We start from the raw sequence: 19,845 nt of genomic DNA, 5'->3' as shown, positions 1-19,845 counted from the left end.
CACACACACTCACACCGGCACATGCACACTGGAACACCACACAGCCCTTAAAAGAGAGGGACCTTGCCATTTGTCCTGGATGAGCCTCAGGGACTCTAAGGGAAGCCAGACACCAAAAGGCAAATACTGCATGATTCCACTGATCTGTGGAATCTAAAACAACAATGTCAAACACCAAACCAGAGAGGAACGGGGAGAGGTGGGTCAAGGGACACAAATCAGCAGATACGCAGGGTGCACAGGTCTAGGGTTAACGTACCACCCAAGGGCTGTTGTTGACTGTTCTGTGTCCAGGAGTTTTGCTGAGAGTAGCTTGCAGGTGATCTGGCCACACACACAGAAGGGGCGAGTGGCTCATTTCTCTGGTCTGTCTTGCCTTGCTGGGGCGCTCTGAGTCCCTGGGTGTGGGGAATGCCGTGCCCCCTGCAAGTCTGCCCTCCCTCCAGGGCCAGCCCCACCCCAGGCAGCTCCCTGGCCACTCGGGGCTGGGACGATCTACAGTTCCTTGTGGGCAGGACCTGGCTCTGACTCCTCTGTGTCCCTGCCCAGGCTGGCAGGCAGGGGGCCCAAGGAGGGGAAGTTTGTGAGAGCCAAGCAGCTGGTCTCCAGGGCTGGCGCTTGGGCTGGAGTCTGCTCCGCTCCTGCTCCGCGGTCTGTGCAGGTCTGACAGGGCTGGGGGCACGATGTGAGTTGCGATCCTCTGAGTTCACAGGGCTTCGCTCTTCTTTCTTCTGCTAGAGCCCTGGGCTGTGGGGGAAGCACACGCTCTGTTCCTCTGCCTTGGGCAAGCCCCTTCCCCTCCCTGAGTGTCCCCCACGCAGGGATCCATCCAGCCCCTTTAATCCTCTGCCGTGGTGGAACTGTCTTCTCTTTTGAAGTCCTAACCCCCAACACCTCACTGAGCGACTGCATTAAGGGAGACAGACTTGCACAGGTAATTGTGTTAAAGTGGGGTCACATGGGTGCACCCTAATTCAATATGGGCTATAAGAAGAGGTCAGGACACAGACACACAGGGGAAGACCGTGTGAGGACGCAGGGAGGAGACGGGCACCTGCAGGCCCTGCCCACACCTTGATCTCTGAGTTCTAGTCCCCAGAATTGTGAGAAAGCTCATTTCTGGTGTTTGGAGGCTCCCAGTCTATGCTACTCTTTTGTGCAGCCCCTGGTCGACTAATAAAGCTCCACTGTCCTCTCCCCATACGAGCGAATGCCTGTGTCCACGCGGGCCTCCCCCCAGAGTGGGGGCTGGGCTGATGCCCTGCAGGAGGGTCCTCACCCAGGACAGCACGGGATCCTCTGCTCTGAGGGACCTTGGCGTGAAAAGTGAGCAGACCCAGGTCCCCGTGCCAGACGTCAACCTGAAAGGAGCTGGAGAGCCTGCTGCCAGCACAGACCATCTGGTCTCTGGCACCAGTGGCTGGGGATACCGAGGCCAAGGGTGCTGTGTGGGGGCTGGCCGGGAATCTGTCCTCGCTGAGTATCCCCTGGTGCTTCTGACCATAGCCCACTGGTTGGTGGCTGAGCTCAGCCTGGCACGGGGACTTACCTCCAGCCCAGGCCTGGGGGTTTGTAGCCTCGGACTCCTTGGATGCTTCTGGCTGGCCCAGCAACTCTGGTCTCCCCAGGGCCAGTGCTTCCTTGGCCCTCCATTTAAGAATCCTCATCCTAAGGCAGTGAGTGCTGTGCTCAGTGCCCGCCACCCCACCGTTCCCACAGGGAGCTCAGTGAGCTCTCGGTGAGTGCTGTGCTCAGTGCCCGCCACCCCACTGTTCCCACAGGGAGCTCAGACCTGGAGCCAGAAGAACAGCCCCTCCCGTATTTGCTCTGTGGTCAGCACAGCCTGCTCCACCCGGCAGATGGCAGACAGACACAGTCCCTGCTCTCTGGGCCTGGGCCCTCTCCCAGCCTCTGTCCTGGCTGCTGGCCTCCAGTCTGGGCCCCACCTGGCCTTAGAGATGGCCCTGTACCTCCCCAGCTCCAGGCCTCCCCTGGTGCCTGGCCCTTCAGCCAGGTGCCCCCACTCGGCTTCTGCGTATCTTACCACCCCATCTCGGTATGTGCAGTTTTTGTTGGGGGATTTTTTTTTACACCTTGTTTCTCTTGACATTTCGGGTGGAAGTCTGCATATTGTACACAGGACTGTGTGGTGGCTGGGCGTGGCCGCACCGTGGGCTACACAACCAGACCCCTGCACTCGCCCTGAATGGATCTCTTGATTAATGTATCGTAGATAAATGATATCATGGGTAAATCCTTTATCCATAAATCATGGAAAATTCAACAAGTATAGACTCACACATTCTCTTGAAGCCCACATGGAATGTTTACTAAAAACTAAAGAAGGGCTGGGGTTGTGGCTTAGTGGTAGAGTGCTTGCCTAGCATGTGTGCGGCACTGAGTTCAATCCTCAGCACCACATAAAAATAAAGAAATAAAAGTATTGTGTCCATTTACAACTAAATATACATATATATTAAACAAAAATTGTGCTACAAAGAAAATAAGGAATTGAAATAATACATAGTATATTTTCTCATCTTATTGGATTTAAGTTGGAAATAAAAAGATTATTAGAAAATATTGGTGTATCTATAAAAGCCCACGAGTCAAAAAATTATAATGGAAATTAGAAATATCTTAACCAAATGATAATATAAGTCATTTATATCAACATCCATGAGATGCAGTTAAAGTAGTGCTTAGAGGGAGATTTATAGTCTTAAATGCAAACCAAGAACAATGGCTGAAAGTTAAGGATATAAAAGTCCCTTTCAAGAAGGAAGACAAAACAAAATCAACTGGGAGGAAGTATAAGGAGGGAAATAAGTAAGCTCAGCTTGCACGGCGACAGGCTGGGATGGATCTCAACTGTGACACTCACGCCAGGAGGACAAGGCAGAGCAAGAGGAGTGCAGACAGGATGGCCCCGTACACCACACCCTGGACCAGCCCCTTCAGGAACACGCTGGAAACCAAATTCCTATCTGCAATCAGAGGGAAGTGAGGGTTGGTTTTCCCCTAAGGCTTAGGAGTCTGAGCTCACGCTCTGCTCCCTCCTCCCACCCTGCGCCCATCTGCATCCTGGTCCCTGGAGTGTCTTCCCAGCCTGTTTGCAGGCCCCTGTACACTCACCTGGTATCAGGAAGAAGCTGGACGTGTGGATTCCATACGGGTTCCTGCCCTCACAGCGCAGCCTCCTGACTGTTTCTGGACCCCCTCTAAGGCTGATGGTGCTGTTGGCCCAGGGGCCCAGCGTGGTAGAAGTCACCTGGAGGCCACCGTCCACGCCACTCACACCCACAGGGGTACCTCCCATCCACCACTGCACAGAGGGTGTGGGGATCCCGTGGAAGGAGCAGCTGCACTGCAGTGTCTTCTCCAGGGAGCAAGAAGAGTCCAGCAGCCTGGCGGGCACTGGAGAGAGGGAGGTCAGAGTCAGCAAAGCGCCTGGCTTCCTGTCGCTCCCTCCAGGACCCAGCTCTTCCCTTAGCTGTTATTTACAAGGAGCTTCAGGACTTTCTGGAATCTCAGAGAGGGACTGGGACGAATGAGAAGTACCCCTTCATGCTCTCTGCTCATTGCCCCACACTTGGGCCCTGCTCTTGCCTCTGACCTCAGGCCCAGAGGGTAGGGGAGATGTGACGGCTCCAATCAAGGACCCAGGACTTTCTCTTGGGGCTGCCATTTTTCCCAGGCTCCAGCCCCCGCCCACATCCACCAACACTCACAGACTGCTTGGAGCGTGGCCAGGATACTTTTGGCCAAGCTCTCTAAGGGGATGTTCAAGTGACGTCCAAGCAAGATGCTGTGGTCCTCAGGTTCCAGGGCAAAGTGCAGCCCAGAGGAGGAGGAATTGGTGGCGCTGGAGACAGCAGTGTTGGAGGCCATGGTGGGCTCCTTCCAGGAACTGGTTTCTCTGTGGGTGCCTGCATGGTACAGGTCAAGGTCACCGCCTCCCAGCCACAGGAATCCTGGGATTCCTGGAGGAATGTTTCTGGGCTGGGTCTGAAGGAGAGGTGGGGAGTCCACACTTGGGGGTCAAGAGACCCTGGGGGACACTTACTGCTGCAGTGTTTCCATCTGGAACACCTCCCTCCTCCCCACCTCCCCAACAGCATCATGGAACTCAGGATTGTTATCTTGGCATGGTTTCTCACATGCAGACTTCCTTTCTGTGTGCCGGGGGTAGGGGCACACAGGATAGCTCAGGTGAGTACACTTAAGAGGTTCACGTAGGAGGCAGAGCTTGAACCTGACCTCTGAACTTTCGAGACTGAGGTTGAGCACCTGTTCTGAGAATCGGCTTTGCCTGTGGTTCCTCGCTGTCCTCAGACTGAGTTCCCAGTGCTCGCTCCTCTGGGCCTCCTCCCTCCACTCCACTCCTCCCTGAGGCTCTGCCCCTTCCAGGCCTGGTCTGTGATCATCTACCCCGCTTCATCTTTCGGGCTGGAAGTTGCTGGGAAAGGCACTTCCCCTCTCTTTGCCATTTCTGTTTGGAAAAATTAAGTAACCAGTTGCATTTATCTAACTGTATTATTGCTGTAAAATTTTAATACCTAAGGTTTTGTAAAGTACCCAGTGAAGTAAAAGTGACACAGTTACCAGAATCCTCTCTGGATTTCCTTCTGTGCAAAGCAGTTAATGCAAGAGACTGAAGGTCACCTGACTTGGGGAGTTCAATATTATCCTCAGGAAAAGCACTTTTTTGTTCTCTTAGATCTGCGTAGAATAAGTATGTCATGCTGTCCTTTTGAGCATATAATGAATCAGCAGGGCACAGTCTTGCCCCCGATTCCAATCAGGTGGAATCCATCGTTGGCATTACCATCTGTGGTGGCACTGGGTTAATCTGGAGCTGCAGGGAAGCTGATATTTTCATTAAGCCAGTAGCCACCATCATGGAATGCTTGGGGAAATTCCCACAGGGGACTGTAGCACACAGTCCTCATCCACTGGTATAGTCTTCTCCTTCTCCTCCTTTTTTTTTTTTTTTTTTTTTGGTACCAGGGATTGAACCCAGAGGTGCTTTATCACTGAGCCACATCCCCAGACCCTTTTTGTATTTTATTTAGAGACAGGGTCTTGCTGAGTTGCCTAGGACCTCGATAAGTTGCTGAGGCTGGCCTTGAATTTGCGATCGTCCTGCCTCAGTCTCCTGAGTCTCACTGGTATATTCTTGACTTCCATCAACACGAGAGGAAGAGTCTAACAGGTATAATGTGCAGGGAGAGAGCTAACTTGAGAGACTCGCCTCATGTCTTCAGTGTCCTCCCTGTGCATTAAGAGAACAGGGCTTTGTACCCACCCGCCCAGGTGAAGTAGGGCTGTGCTCATTCTTCCCAAGTCAGAGAGGAAAACAGGCCCTTTCTGCACACACACCACACATTCCTACCTCTCTATGTTGACTTGGGCCACCTCCCTTTCATACTCTTTCCTCTGTCTACCTCCAAATCCCACCTCCAAGTCCAGGCCAAAGGTAACTTCCTGCTGGAAGCTCCTCCCTGCCTCCCACAACCTGGACCCCAGAGGCTCTTCATCAGCTTCCTCTGAGACCTCTTCTAGGGCAGGGTTTCAGGCAGACCCTGAGAGTTACCCACCAAATTCCGAGCCTCCAGGTAGCCTTATTTCATATTTTTTCAGGCAATCAAGTCCCAAGTTTGAAAAACAATCTCTGTTTTTCTGCCTCCTTTATGCCTAGGAGTTTCAACACAACAGCTCTGGCCAGTGAACCAAGTGGAAGACAAATACTGTAAAATTATTATCAGCAAATAAAAACCTACTCATCCCCCACCTTTATGCCATCACGATTGAACTTTGAAAGCCTGCTTTTTGCCTGGAATACTAGCTAATAAAATCCCAGGGCTGGTTTAAAAAAAATAAGTTTTCACAATAAAGTAAACGAGTCCCAGACTTCCCCTGCAGCAATAAATCAACAGATTTTGTTTGGTGTTATAAAACGGCTCAAGGAATTGGATATGATACTGAGCAAAGCTGAGAACGTTCATAAGAGTACCATTTATGTTCTCCTCTGCGATACCCAGTTTGGTATGAATATTCATGACTCTTACTGACTCCTTCTAGTCTTTGTTAATATGAACCTGCCCTTGGAAGAACAATTGAAACAAAACGGTCTTACGAGACTCCAAAGATGTTAGAAGTTATTCTATGTCTTATGAAAATGATCCGTACAAAACGGAATTCTGATGGGTTGTCTTACTTGGTGATTGCTCTGGTGACAGTAGCCCCGTGACTGACGTCTCTGCTTTCCTGAATCACGCGTGGTCTGCAGGCTCGCCCTCTTCTCCTGCATGAACCACACAAAAAGGACTCTGCTAAATTATTAAGCAAATATTATGAAAGACTTAAAATACGGAACATACAAGGCTCCCTGCTAGAGATTTCAGGGAGTTCACTTGTTCCGACTTCGGCACCCCCACTTCCTCCTTGTTGCTTTCTTCTTCCTCTTCCTGAAATATGGGGGTGATGCTGGAGGTGGAGCAGCCATGCAGTCCCCATGAGGTGGCAAACAGGGATGCAAACAGGGATCCTGGCACCCTGATGGCCTTGTGGAGTTGCTACACCACCTCCCAGGCCGTCGCCATGCTTCTTCATCTGGGGGTCACTCTGGTAGGGAAATGGATGAAATATCTAGCCAGGGAATCCATCCAAGCGCGAGCTCCTTTGGGGAAAGGCCTTCCTTAGATCTGCATGTCCTCCACAGTGCTAAGACAGGTTCTTGTCCAAGAAATATTTGCTGGAAAAAATGAACAAGACAATTTGTTCCTGGCTTGTGACAAGCACTGGCCTGGACCTGGGATGCCTGAGTTTGAGCTTCAGCGGTTCCTTGTGCCCAGCACTGCTTTCTGGCTGTCCCAGTGGGCATTCCCAGTCACCACTGGGAGGCCAGGGGTCATGGGTGCTCTCCCAGTTTCCCTTGCAGCTACAGGTGGCCATGTGACACACTTGTGATCAATACCAGGCAAGGGCAAGTCTACTAGAGCTTTGAAAAGTCTATTTATTTACTTGTTTGTTTGGGGACTAGGGGCCCTTTTATCTTTTCTTTCTTTCTTTTTTTTTTTTTTTGTTGTTATCAGGGGTTGAACCCAGTGGCACATAACCACTGAGCCACATCCTTAGCCCTCTAAAATTTTTTTTTATTAAGAGTCTTGCTGAGTTACTTAGGGCCTTGCCAAGCTACTGAAGCTGGCTTTGAACTCGAGATCCTTCTGCCTCAGCCTCCTGAGTCTCTGGAGTTGTAGGTGTGAGCCATGATGCCAGGCAGTGTATCTTTTCTTTTGGCATTTCTTAAACTTACTGAATTTTGGTTGGGAGAGGAAAGATAGTATATCTTTTCTTAAGGACATAATTCAATCCATAACACAAGGGAAATTAGAAAAATATTTTAAATTCAGTTAACTGTGTAATTTTGAAACCCACAAAGTCACATGACCTGCCTCTACAAGTTGAAAAACGAGGTAAACCAGCAGTATAATTCAATCTGAGTCCAGGAGCTCCAATATAAAAAGCAGGAGAAGGTGGATGTCCCCAACTCAAGAAGAGAGAATGTTAGCTTTCTCCTGCCTCCTTGTTCTAGTCAGACCCTCAGTGGATGAATGATGCCCACCTGCACAGCTTGGGTGGGTCTTCTTTAGTCAGTCCAATTCAAATGCCACTTTCTTCTGGAAACACCCCACAGTCACCCCCAGAAATATTTCACCAGGTATTTATTTAGACATCCCTTAGCCCAGTCAAGTTGACACATGAAATTATCACATTTGTTTTTTGAAAAACATCCAATAAAATTGATAAACCTTGAATAAACTGATCAAGAAAAAAAGAAGACATAAATTATGAATATCAGAAAACTATGCTTTTCATTTGCAATGTGTATATTATTTATAGTTAGTATAATTATTGATTATGGTTGCCTTTAAATCCACTATCTTCCTAGCTGTTTTCAATTTGTTCCGTCTGCTCTTCAGTCCTTTCTCTCTTCTTGTCTAGCACTGGATTAAGAGTATGGCATTTCACTATTGGCCTATTGTTTATATCTTTTGATAATTTTAGTGGTTCTAAAGGAATACAGTATATCTCTTTAAGTCGTTATTACCATCTATCTTCAAATAATACACCACCTCACATATAGCGTAAAAATGTTAGCGAGGTGTGGTGGTGTATGCCTGTAATCCCAGCAGCTTGGGAGGCTGAGGCAGGAGGATCACAAGTTCAAAGCCAGCCTCAGCAACTTAGAGAGGCTCTAAGCAACTTGGCAAGACAAAAAAAAAAAAAAAAAAAAAAGGCAGGGCTGGGAATGTGGCTCAGTGGTTGAGCACACCAGAGTTCAATTCCTGGTACCGCCACCACCAACAACAACAAAAACCTTTTTAACGCTATAGTTTGATTTCTTCTCCTGTCCTGCAAGCTACTGTTTTTCTACATGGTACTTCTTGTATTTTATAACACCCCAATACTATATTGCCATCTTTTCTTCTAGAATGACAGGAGTGGCATGTTCTCCCATCCTTCTCTCTCCTTGTCGTGCTAACCTGGGAGGTGTACAGAGCACAGTGGTGAAGACTGTGTCTCTGGAGTCAGCCTACCTGAGTTTAAGCCTAGTTCCAGCATTTGCCAGCAGTGTGACCGTGGGCATTTTATGTCCCTTCTCTGGGCTTTGGTTTCCTCACCTATAACTTGTGCATTATAACAGAACCTAATCTGTAGACTCATTGGGAAGATTAAGTGAGTTAATGGATTTTACATGTAAGCACTGAATAAGCAAGTGTTCATTATCCTTCACATCACCCTGCCTGCCTACTACAGGCTTCTGACTCTTTCCAGTGCTGTGGTTCACTAACTACCCCTTAAAGAACTTCTTCCTCCTTACCACAGCAAGGGCATGCCACTCAGGCCTCTAGAGGACCAACTGTTTCTCTCCTGCAAACCCAACTTCTGCTTTTCAATTTTTTTTCACTGTCAAATCCCTTCCTTTTCCTCTAATTTAAAACCTCAAATTGAAGGCTGGGAAGAGCTCTGGGCTGGTTCCAGCTGGGGCTTTGCCAGTAACTCAGTGGATAACTTTGGTCAATCCTTCCCTTCTCTGGTTGTTCATCTGTAAATTGGGAGCGTTTCACTGTGGAGCATGCAGCCGTCCTTCAGGCTCTAACATTCTGATCTCTTCAAGACTCTTTTCCTTCCCCAGGCCTGAAACACCCCTGGGTTGTCTTTACAGCAACCTCTTTTCCCTCCTCTTGAACAGTTTCCTTTACATTTACCTCCTGGTCTCAGGTATTGCGAGCTCCAGTCTGGCCCTTCCTCAGTGTCTCCACCTGGCTATTTCCTTTAAAACTGAACGTCTTCCGGCAGCTTTGCTGAAAGCATCGGGTGACGGACTGGTCGACTAACAGTTATAGAAATTGCCTGGAGAAATTACCTTCCAGAGGGACGAATTGATTGGACCAAGATTTAAGGACTCAGCCCGATGAACTGACTGGCACGTGGAGTGACAATTGTGCAATGACCTAGTCGCGCAAGGCAAGTGGCCAAGGCAGCGGAAGGCTAACTGAGCAGAAGATCAGGTTGTTGGTCCCTCTGCGAGGCCCGCGAAGCCCGTCCAACCTCGGACCCCCGGAGGTCAACCGGGGATACCCGCCCGCGAGGCCCCGCCCACGTGCCCCGCCCACGAACGCCCAACGGGCATGCGCGCGCTGCCCAGAGCCAATCAGGGCTGACGATGCGCGAGGGTCGCTGGGACGGGGCGGAGCCGCGGGGAACGCTCGGGTCTCCACCGCGGGAGCCAGCGCTCACAACAGCTGGTTCTGTCGTCCAGCGGGCGCCCCGCAATCCAGATGGTTCTAGACCCTTACAGCCCTGGGCCAATGAGCTGTTAAAGGACACTGCGCCCTCGACCCAGTGCTTGTGGGCAAGCAGGCGATGGCCTGATTGGAAGCCATGGATCAAGGAACTGAAGTCCTGCGCTTCGCCCCCAGGACCAATCAGAAGGCACCCTGTCCATCTGTCCATCCCCTTGTTTCCTGTCCTGCAGCCCAGGCCCCTACTGCCAACAATCCAAGACGCACGAGGAAACCCTGTTCTCCAATCCCGTGCCCAAACCCATCCCTGACGTATCTCAAACTGAGACCCGATCCTCTCTCCCACTCATTTGATCTCATTGTCCTCTCGCTTTCCACACCCCCCACGCTTCCTCTCCCCAGCCTTGTCCTCTTGTCTCTCTCAAGCAGATTATCTGTTTCTTTAGAAGAACCAAACGTGGAACCTTCATGGCGGTTTCTGTCTTCAGCGCGACACTTCCCGTGTGCAAGATATGTATAGATGAAGTCGCACTGGATATGAACCCATTTTCTAAAATTACGAAGCAAGGAAGGAAACAACCCTTCAGGAGTGAGGATAGAACCTAAAGTCCCTAGAGCACAGGAGTCCCTGTAAGTTCTGGCTCCTCTGAGTTCCAGCCACGTGATCCTGCCTTGGCCTCTTGAACTCACCAAACCTCCCCCATCTCAGGGGAGCATCTGCTGTTCCCTCTGGCTAGCTCCCAGTAATAATTCAGGTCTAACACAATTGCTACTCTCTCTGATACTGCAGTTTAAGCTAGGGTCCTCTCCTATAGTTTATCACAGTATTGTCCTTTTCCTTCCCAGTACTTATTAATATTTTATTTTATTTATTGGTACTGGGGATTGAACCCAAGGACACTCTACCACTGGACTATATCCTCAGCTCTCTCTCGCACTCATTCTTTTTAATTTTGAGACAGTCTGGTTAAGTTTCTGAGACTGACCTCAAACTTGTGACCCTCCTGTCTCAGCCTCCTAAATTGCTGGGATTACAGGTGCGCACCACTACGTCTGGCTCAATGTTTTACACTACAAATTTGTGTGCATGTCTTCATGGTATACTCGTGTAGAGCACAACTGTATGAGGACATGGCAATTATCTTGCTTTTTCCTCTTCTCATCTGGCGCATACTTCTGTGGAGCACATGAACTGCATGTGAAAGATGCTTATACACGTGGGAGTTTATATAAACATCTACCCTGAGTACAGGTTGTCTCTCACTGGTGCTGCAGGATCACTATTTACTCACAGAGACGAGATGATCCACTTTCCATCGCTGAAAACTGCTACTGAGGGGAACAGTGCATAGCCATAGCACACCCTAAAGCCAGAATCCTGTTCTCACTCCTTGCATGCCTGTTTTTCGGCTTGGCCAAGAAATTTTGCAATAATCTCCTGATGAGTCTCTTTGCCTCTGTCTTCTCACTATGTCTCTGTTTCAGGATCTTTCTCTATATCTGGTCATCCCACTTTCTTTTTTCAAACCTTAACAACACTTTATAATTCATTTGTTAATTTATTCAATTATTTGACAAGTAATTTTGAGACATTCTTATATTTTAAGTACAATTCTAGATACTGGTAATACAAGTAGAAAGAAAGACAAACCCTCTTCCCATGGAACTTATGTCCTCAGAGTCAGGATAACATCCTATGAGATAAAGCTCCAATGCCATGTCCTGGCATTCAGGGCCCATTGTGCTGTCTTTTCTCCATCCTCACCTCTGGATACCACTGTTTGCTCACGCAGGTGTATGTCATGTAAAGATACTGGAGTTCAAAGTGGGTAAAGAGGTTTTGTCCAAAGGCATACAGTCACAAAGTTTTGAAGTTGGGATTTGATTCAAAGATGCCTGATGTTCTCATACATGCATCTCATGTCTAGGCCCACAACAGAAGCTCAAAACCTTCCTGATGGACCTATCTCATCATTTCACATGTATTTTTCCTTCCTGTGACACCATCTCAGAATGGGGATAACCCGAACAATGAATCACAGTTTATCAACGACAGTTCTGAGACCAAATTTAGGAGTAAACCTCAATTCATGGAGAACCAGCACAAAGGATAGATAGGGGTTGAGAGGAATCTGTGAGCTGTAGAGACTCTGAGGGCTCTGAATTTACTGTCGACTCCATGCTTTCTGGGGACTTGATGGGCTTTGTGAGCCTTCATAGTTCCATGGACACTGGGAACTCCAGGTGCCACGTAGTTCTCACAGGCTTCATTGTCTCCGGTTTATCTTGCTTTTCCTGGAAGGTGTGGAACAGAGCAGACAAAGAAAGAAGGATATTGGAACAAGTCAAGAGGTGAGGTATCCAGTCTTAAAAGGACAGCTCTTTGAGTAAAGAATTAAGCAACATGGGTCAGGTGTTAGCTTAATCTTTGCTCATAATACCATAGTTGGAACCTGTAGCTTTGTCTTCTTCCTCTGGTCCTCCCCCTGTGCATCCCCTGTACTAGGAGTCACCAGACTATTCCCCAGGTTCCTCTGGGACAGTTACCTCATGTGACATCCTCAGACAGGTTGGGTCCCTCCCTCCTCTGGGCCACCATAACCCCATGGCTCAGCTGGTTGTTTGGATTTTCCACCATTTTGGTTGCTCTCTGAGGGCAAGACCTGAGTGAGACACCAGCATTGCACAGCATAGATATTATGACATTTTAGAGGAAATATTGTAGTATTTAACAAATATAATCTCTAAAGGGATACCAGTTCTTCATATAGGAATTTAGGAAGGTAGCAGAGGATTTCTGGTCCTAGAGAGTAAGATGGTAAATAACATATGTCTAGCACCTTACAGCACTTTCCCTTTCAAGTACTGCAGAAGGTGGGAGTGGAGGATGAATGGAATAGTAGCCTAGGTGTGGCCTGGGCTCCAAGCACTTCAGGCGGTCTTGGGCCTGTGGCATCTACAATGAGCTGAATGCTTCCTGCTAAACACACAGAGGCCAAACCTTTGGTTTCCATTCTGATGCTACAACCATTGCTAGGGGTCCCCAATTCTCGTCTTGGTAGGGATTCAGTGTGCTGGGTGGGTGTGTGTGTGTGTGTGTGTGTGTGTGTGTGTGTGTGTGTGTGTTTTGCCAATTCTGATTACTCTTTAAATTATTTATCTTAATTTTCATCTTTCATAAGGCTCTCTGGGGCCTTAACTTCACCACTTATAAAATGATCTGCAAGCACATTTATACATCCTACAGGGTAAGGGGTAATTCCTCCCAAACCCTATATTAATCTCTCCATGTAAGACTTCATTTTAATTTTTGCAGTACAGAGGATTGAACCCCGTGGCTCTCTACCAACTGATCTATATCCCTAGCCCTTTTAAAATTTTATTTTGAAACAGGGTCTTTCTAAGTTGCTCAGGCTGGTCTTGAATTTATAATCCTCCTACCTCAGCCTCCCAAGTTGCTGAGATTACAAGTATGTGCCACTGCACCTGGCTCTCTGTGGGTCTTAATTACCTTAGTTTGGTAGACTGGATTCCAGGCACAATGGGTACCCACCACAATCTGGTTCTCAGAAGATGAAGTGATTATGGATTTTCCTGGTTCCTCATTCTTTGGAGATGTCTTGGGCTCTGGACACTTTTGTGCTTTGATCTTTGCAGTTTTCTTTGCCTTCTTCTTTCTGATATGTTTCACTCTAAAGAAATGAACTTCTGATCAGTTCTGGCTCTTCACCTTTCTGCATCCCCAAATGGAGTCTGGTCTTGATCATATGTTCTGGTTTAGAGCCCCAACAACACCAGCTTGCTGTGTTATCTACGGGAAGCCACACAACCTCTCTGGGAATTGGTTTCATACCCTATACAATGGGGATACCCTGCACACTGTAAAGAGATCACTGGTCCAGTTCATTATACTTTTAAAACATCTCATCAGTTTTCCCTGCCACCTCACTCCTTTTCTCCCCGTCCTCTGATAGCCAGCACTTCCCAAGTCCCACTGCTCTCGCTGCCTCTCAACACCTGCCCCAGCACAGCCTGAGGCACCATCTTCCTGCCTGGTTCTGGTCTCCTGGCTCTTGCTCTCTGATCTGTGTCCCACCCCACGCTCATGCTTCCCTTCCCCTCTTAGCTGACTCCCATGGCTCCCAAACAAATATTCAGTCCAAGGCATCTGGAATGTCCAAGTGGCCAGAAGCTCTGCTGCCCAAACCCACGGCCTGACCCCCAGCAACTCTGCCTCACTCTAGGCTTCTAGTCAGTATGTTCAGCTGATTTTCAAGGACCTTTCCCAACCCCACTTTTAACCATAATCTGTCATTCTCGAGGTACCTGACTTTACACAGACACTGAGAAAGGCCTCACATGTGCCCTGGGCTTCTGTATATACTACTTTCCACCAAAACGCATGCTTGGTCTTCCAGGCCCATCTCAGGCAACACCTTTTTTGTAGCACTGGGGATTGAACCCAGAGCCTCTTGCATGCTAGGCAAACACTCTACCACTCAGCTATAATCACAGCCCTTTTGTTTTATTTCGAGACAAGATCTCACCAATTTTCCCAGGCTGACCTCAAACTTGCAGTCCTTCTGCTTCAGCATCCTAAGTAGCTGGGATTACAGGCATGTGCCACCACACCTACCTCAGACAGCACCTTCTAGACTCTGCTGGCTTCTCCAGGGCCACCCTCCCTCCTCAGATTTGTCTTTTGTAAAATATACTGAAAATGGAGTCCCGTGGGCCTGTTTTATGGCATGGTGAATCCTGGTGTCCCTGTGCTGACTGTGTTTGGTGTCTCTCTGCCTTCTCAAACCCTAAGCTCATCGAGATCAAGGGTTCTGACTTTTCCCTCTCTGTGCTGGTACCAGAGCCAGAGTCTGCTTGGTAGCAGATAGTAGGTAGCTGGGTAGAAGGGGCTTACAGGAGACTTTAACCACAGTACTGGTACTCTGCTATGATATAAACATGGCCCCCCCAAAGTTTATGTGTTAGAAACTTGATCCCTAAGTTCACTTGTTGATGGTATTTGGAATTGGGGCCTTTGGGAGGCAATTAGGATTAGACGAGTTCATGAGGGTGGAACCCCATGATGGCATTAGAGGTTTTTACAAAAAAGAAAGGGATCTGAGCTAGCACTCTTGCTGTGTCTCACCATGGAGTGCCCTCTGCCATTTATGATGTAGCAAGAAGGCCCTCACCAGAAGCTGAGCAGATAGATGCCAGAACCATCCTCTTGGACAGAACTGTGAACCAACTAAACGTTTTTTCTTTGTAAATTACCTTGTCTCAGGTAATTCGTTACAGAAGCAGAAAATGAGCTAAGGCATACTCACATGAAAGGGAGGAGGCAGAAGAAGAGCAATGTGACTGCAGTAGATCCATAGACAACACCCTGGATCAGCCCTTTCAGAAATATCTGGGGAGCCAAAGGACTCCTTCCTGGAAGTAGAAAGTATGTGACGAAGGTTTCCCTCCCAAGACCTCAGCTTCAGAGCCCAAACTGCTCCCTCCTCTGGTTTCAGTGCCAGTTCCCCCTGCCCACCAGCTCCTGGCTCATTGTCCTCACCTAGTCACTGAGTCCTCCACTCACCTGACATCAGCAGAATGCTCAGAGCATGGGTTCCATTTTGGTTCTTGCCCTCACATAGAAGGCTTGTGCCCATTTCTGGCTCCTTGGCCAGGTTGATGGTGCTGTTGGCCCAAGGGCCCAGCATGGTGGAAGTCACCTGGAGGCCACCATTCATGCTGTTCACATCCACAGGGGCATCTCCCATCCACCACTGCACAGAGGGTGTGGGGATCCCATGGAAGGAGCAGCTACACTGCAGTGTCTTCTCCAGGGAGCAAGAAGAGTCCAGCAGCCTGGCGGGTGCTGGGGAGAGGGAAGTCAGAGTCAGCAAAGAACCTGGCTTCCCATGGCTCCCTCTAAGACCCAGTCTTTATGGATGACCAACAAGGAGCTTCAGAGAGATTTCTAGAAGCTCACAGGATCTAGACTTTACAAACCCCTCCCCCTCCCAAGGTGCAGGACCTTGGGGATGATGATGGTGAGTTTTCTGAGCGTCTGCCTTGCCTCTGATCCCTCATTTCCCCCCAGGTCAGACACCCAGTCTGAGCTCCTCGGCTTCTCCTCCTTGCATCCCCAGCTTTCCCCTGGGGCTGTAATCAGTTTCGCCCTCCATCACTTTGGGTCTGGATGCTGTTGGGCAAGTCACTTCCCTTCTCTTTACTGTTTCCTAAACTAGCAAATTGGGACAGTAACCAAACCTGTCTCATATTATCACCACTCCAAGAGTAAATTTGTAGAGCTTCTAGCTCAGTGCATGATAAAGTATTTCACCCATTTGACAAATAGAACTCCTTTCTCTATTTCCTTCTTCCCAGTCCCAAGTGGCCTTCAATGGAGCTTCCACCTGAAGCCAAGACAGCTGTAGCATTTTCTGAGTAAGAATGTTTGAAATGCCCCACTCTACACAGAATAGGTCGGGCGTGTTGGCTATTTGGCAAATATCTTGGATTCATAAGGAAATGTCATGTTCAAGGTCTCCAATAATAAGGAAAAAGACCTTACTGCTGTATATGTGTTTTCATGGTGTTGTTTGAAGTTACTAGAGGAAAGGGATCACTTTCCTGTAACGATTAGCCCATGATCTTGGACTTTTCGTCTGGGTCACTGTGGGGATGGGGAACTTTTAGGGGATTCTGATGCACAGCCCGCTCCCTGCCGCCCTCTGTACTATCTGTCTGTAATGTCTGGAAAAGCATGCCCAAAGGGATACGAAGACTGACTAGCCTCAGGGCTCCCAGTAACACCCGAACCAGCCCCTGTGCTCACTTGTCTCCACGCCAGCCTGAATGAGCCACCACACCACCCTCACCCTCAATGCCACACCCTGGCCCAATCTGCTGTTGTCCCAGATACCCCCAGTGCTGCCAGAACCTGGCCCAGAGAAGACGTCTGATCCACGTGGGTTACTTGGTGCCTATTCCCTCACATCCTCTGTCTTCACACCACCTTAGCCTGCCCCACCCCTGGCTTCCTCCTCAGACCGCGCCAGTGCTGCTTCTCATCTCACCTGGCTGTAGCAGTGGCAGCCCCAGGTGCAGCAGGGACATTCTCAGGCCCGGGAGAGGCCCTTCACTAGGCTGGAAGGGATGAGGGAGGTCAGAGGGATTCTTAGCAAGGTGGGGTCTTCTGTCTGTTCACCTGGAGAAGCAGGAATTATACAGGATGAGATCTCTGGAGCAGTAGGACCGGGGGCCTCTGCCATCTGAAGCCTCAAAGCCATGTCTCCTTATCTCTTCCCTAGTCATTCACTCCCTGTCCCTGTCTCAAGTGCTGGGTACTTTTAAGTTCTCTCTTAAAACTAATGGGGATCCATGGCAGGGCTGTGCAACAGGGAGGGTCAGGATCAGGAGGTTTGGATGTTTGGACTATTCCATTGGGGTCACGCGAGAAATGGCCGGGGTAGTGAATGTCTGCAGACCATGTGGTCAGAGGAAAGACTGTTGTTGTGGTCAGGAAAGAAGGATGCCTTTGAGTTGGGCCTGAGCTTTGAGGGAAGGAGAGAATGACTCAGAGGGATGAATGATGAATGGAAATGTCTGTGGTCCTTGCATTGTCCAAACACTAGCGGTCAATCAATCCACGTATTGTAAGACTTAGGGTACCTACTAAGAGCATTATAAATTTTTTATTCAAGCTAATAGAGAAAGAATATAGAAGAAAAAGCAATACCAAAGAGGGAAACAAGTTTATCTCACTTATTCTTCCCTTACTCCTACTTTATGTTCAATTTGGTTTTCTATTTCTGGCTGATCACATCTTTAGCTGCATCCCAGGTTTCGATAGGCAGTTTTCTATATATGTAGATTTTCATTATCATTAAGATTTAAGTACATATAAGTGAATATTTTAAAGACTGACCAATCAAGTGTTGGTGAAGATGTATAGTACCCAATTTTCATACCCTGTTAGTGAGAATATAAATCAGAAAATCACATTATTTATCAAAGTAGACGATACATATACTGTATGACCCTGCATTCTGATCCTAGATATATAATCAATAAAAATGTTTGCATGTATACATCAAAGACAAGTGAAAAAATGTTTGTAGTGACAGTATTTATAACAGTCCAAAGTTAAACAATTCAAACATCATTAAAAATAGAATAGAAAAATAAACAAGATACATACAGTAATTAAAACATATGTTAAAGCTAGCTGAATGACGTGGATCAATTTCACAAAGTGTTGAGTGAATGAAGTCAGATACAAGTGAATAATAAAGTAGGGTTGTATTTATTTTCAAGTTTGGGAAAAACACAAGGCAAAATGAAAATATAGTGTTTATGTATACACTCATGCTAGTAAAATTCTCTTAAAATTTGCCAAAGTGCCTACATAAAGGTCAGGAAGGACTTGTGGGGAGGAAGGAGGCAGTAGTCGGCCAGGGGTACGGCCATCTTCAGAGATGCTGAGGACAGTGGTTCCGTAGGCCACACCCTCCACGGGTATCCCTCCAATAGCCCAGTTCTCCATTGTCCAGCTGCCTGACGACATGACCAGGCCATTGGCCACTGCGCACAAGTTGGTGAAAACCCGAAGACACGGGCAGTCCAGCTCATCAAACGCACTTGTTTTTACCTTCTTCAATCTGAGTGTCAGTCTTCCAAGCAGGATGTTGTTCCTCCACTTTGGAATTTCCACCTACTGACCCACCAGCTCTTAGTCGGTCAATCAAGAGCTATTTCTAGGCACCACCCAAGTAATGGGAGGATCTGGCAGAGCCTCAGGCGGTTCCAAAGCTCATCCTGGGGGACACGAGGCACCTGATCATGGATGCAATGAGTACCCCCTTGCATTCCCCTAGTAGCGTGTTCCTTATAAACCATTTTCATTGTATTATGGACTCTTCCCGTATGACCTTCCTTATTAGAGTGTTTCTACAACATTAAAAAACACATCATGGGTCTTTTATATTTATGTCCTCCTGCCATAGGTGCAATTTTAAAACCTGGTAGACAGCTAGCTCTCTCAAAATGGAAATTTTCTGGCCCCAAATCCCAGCATTCACCACTGGGTGGCTCACTGGCAGTTTTTTTGTTTTGTTTTTTAACTTCTACATTTATTTTATACCAAAGAGTTATGTGCAACAAATAAACACTCATATATTTACATTTGCTTTTATTTACCAGTTAGCCAAATGGTGTCCTAAATCTCTGATAAAGAATGTTTCTTTCTATATTAAAGGGGAAACTCTGCCCAGTGAACTCCATTTAAATTTAACGTTTACTCAGGAGCATGAAGCATTAGTAATAAATATTTCTGATGGAACATACTAGACAAATCTGACACCTAATCCTTAGGCCATGCTTAATACAGGTTTATAACAAAACGTTTCACTTTTGGGGGCTAATTTGCCAAAAAGAAAGAAAAAAGATGTTTAATCAAGTGGCCTGGACTCCCGGCTCTGCCCTCTTGGTTTTACTAAAGGGCTGTCCTCACACGTCAGGATTCATAAGTGCTGCCTAAAATGTCTCATGGAAGTGTTCCACCAAGGCCGTGCTGGACAGAACACGAGGCCCAGGGCTGCGGGCGGGCACTGGCCCCACGGGGGTTCCAGAGCGACAGTGGGTTTCCCACTGACATCTGCCCAGTGCTGATCGACCACCCGACGGCCCGCCGTGCTCACGGCATCCACAGCGGAGCCTGCCAAAGCTGTGAAGTCATCACTGAAGATTCTTTTGCACATCCAAAACAACCATCTCTTGAGAATAAAGCAAGCAAACAAAAGCCAGCAAGTACTTCTAATTTTACTTTAGACTTGATCCTAAATCTTACCTAAGAGGTCCAAAGATCCTTTGCACCAAATGAAGAATCTTGGCTTCTTTGTATGAAAATAGTCAAGGTTTTTCAACATTCTTCTGAAGTCATGAACTGGAGGAGAGTCTATATTTATCAGGAAAAATTCCTGGCACGGCACAGCTACTTATACCTGGGTTTTTCAGAAGTTCACCCTCACTGACAGTGACC

At 47.9% G+C, this 19,845-nt stretch overlaps 2 protein-coding genes across 2 annotated transcripts; both read right to left on the bottom strand.

Moving 5' to 3' along the window:
* Nucleotides 1–3,891, bottom strand: LOC124966175 (SIGLEC family-like protein 1). Its single transcript, XM_047527228.1, has 5 exons — nt 3,732–3,891; nt 3,136–3,417; nt 2,885–2,987; nt 1,550–1,668; nt 1–747 (listed from the first exon to the last, which is right to left on the bottom strand). The coding sequence occupies exons 1-5, from the start codon at nt 3,889–3,891 to the stop codon at nt 707–709; spliced, it is 705 nt and encodes a 234-aa protein (XP_047383184.1). The 3' UTR covers nt 1–706.
* An 8,135-nt stretch (nt 3,892–12,026) lies between these two features.
* Nucleotides 12,027–18,372, bottom strand: Siglecl1 (SIGLEC family like 1). Its single transcript, XM_047527227.1, has 6 exons — nt 18,214–18,372; nt 16,883–16,952; nt 15,397–15,678; nt 15,140–15,245; nt 13,366–13,504; nt 12,027–12,107 (listed from the first exon to the last, which is right to left on the bottom strand). The coding sequence occupies exons 1-6, from the start codon at nt 18,370–18,372 to the stop codon at nt 12,027–12,029; spliced, it is 837 nt and encodes a 278-aa protein (XP_047383183.1).
* Nucleotides 18,373–19,845: the final 1,473 nt, after the last annotated feature.

Source organism: Sciurus carolinensis, chromosome 16, assembly GCF_902686445.1.
Source record: "Sciurus carolinensis chromosome 16, mSciCar1.2, whole genome shotgun sequence".
Lineage (NCBI taxonomy): Eukaryota > Metazoa > Chordata > Mammalia > Rodentia > Sciuridae > Sciurus > Sciurus carolinensis.
This window is presented reverse-complemented; position numbering and strand designations above follow the sequence as displayed.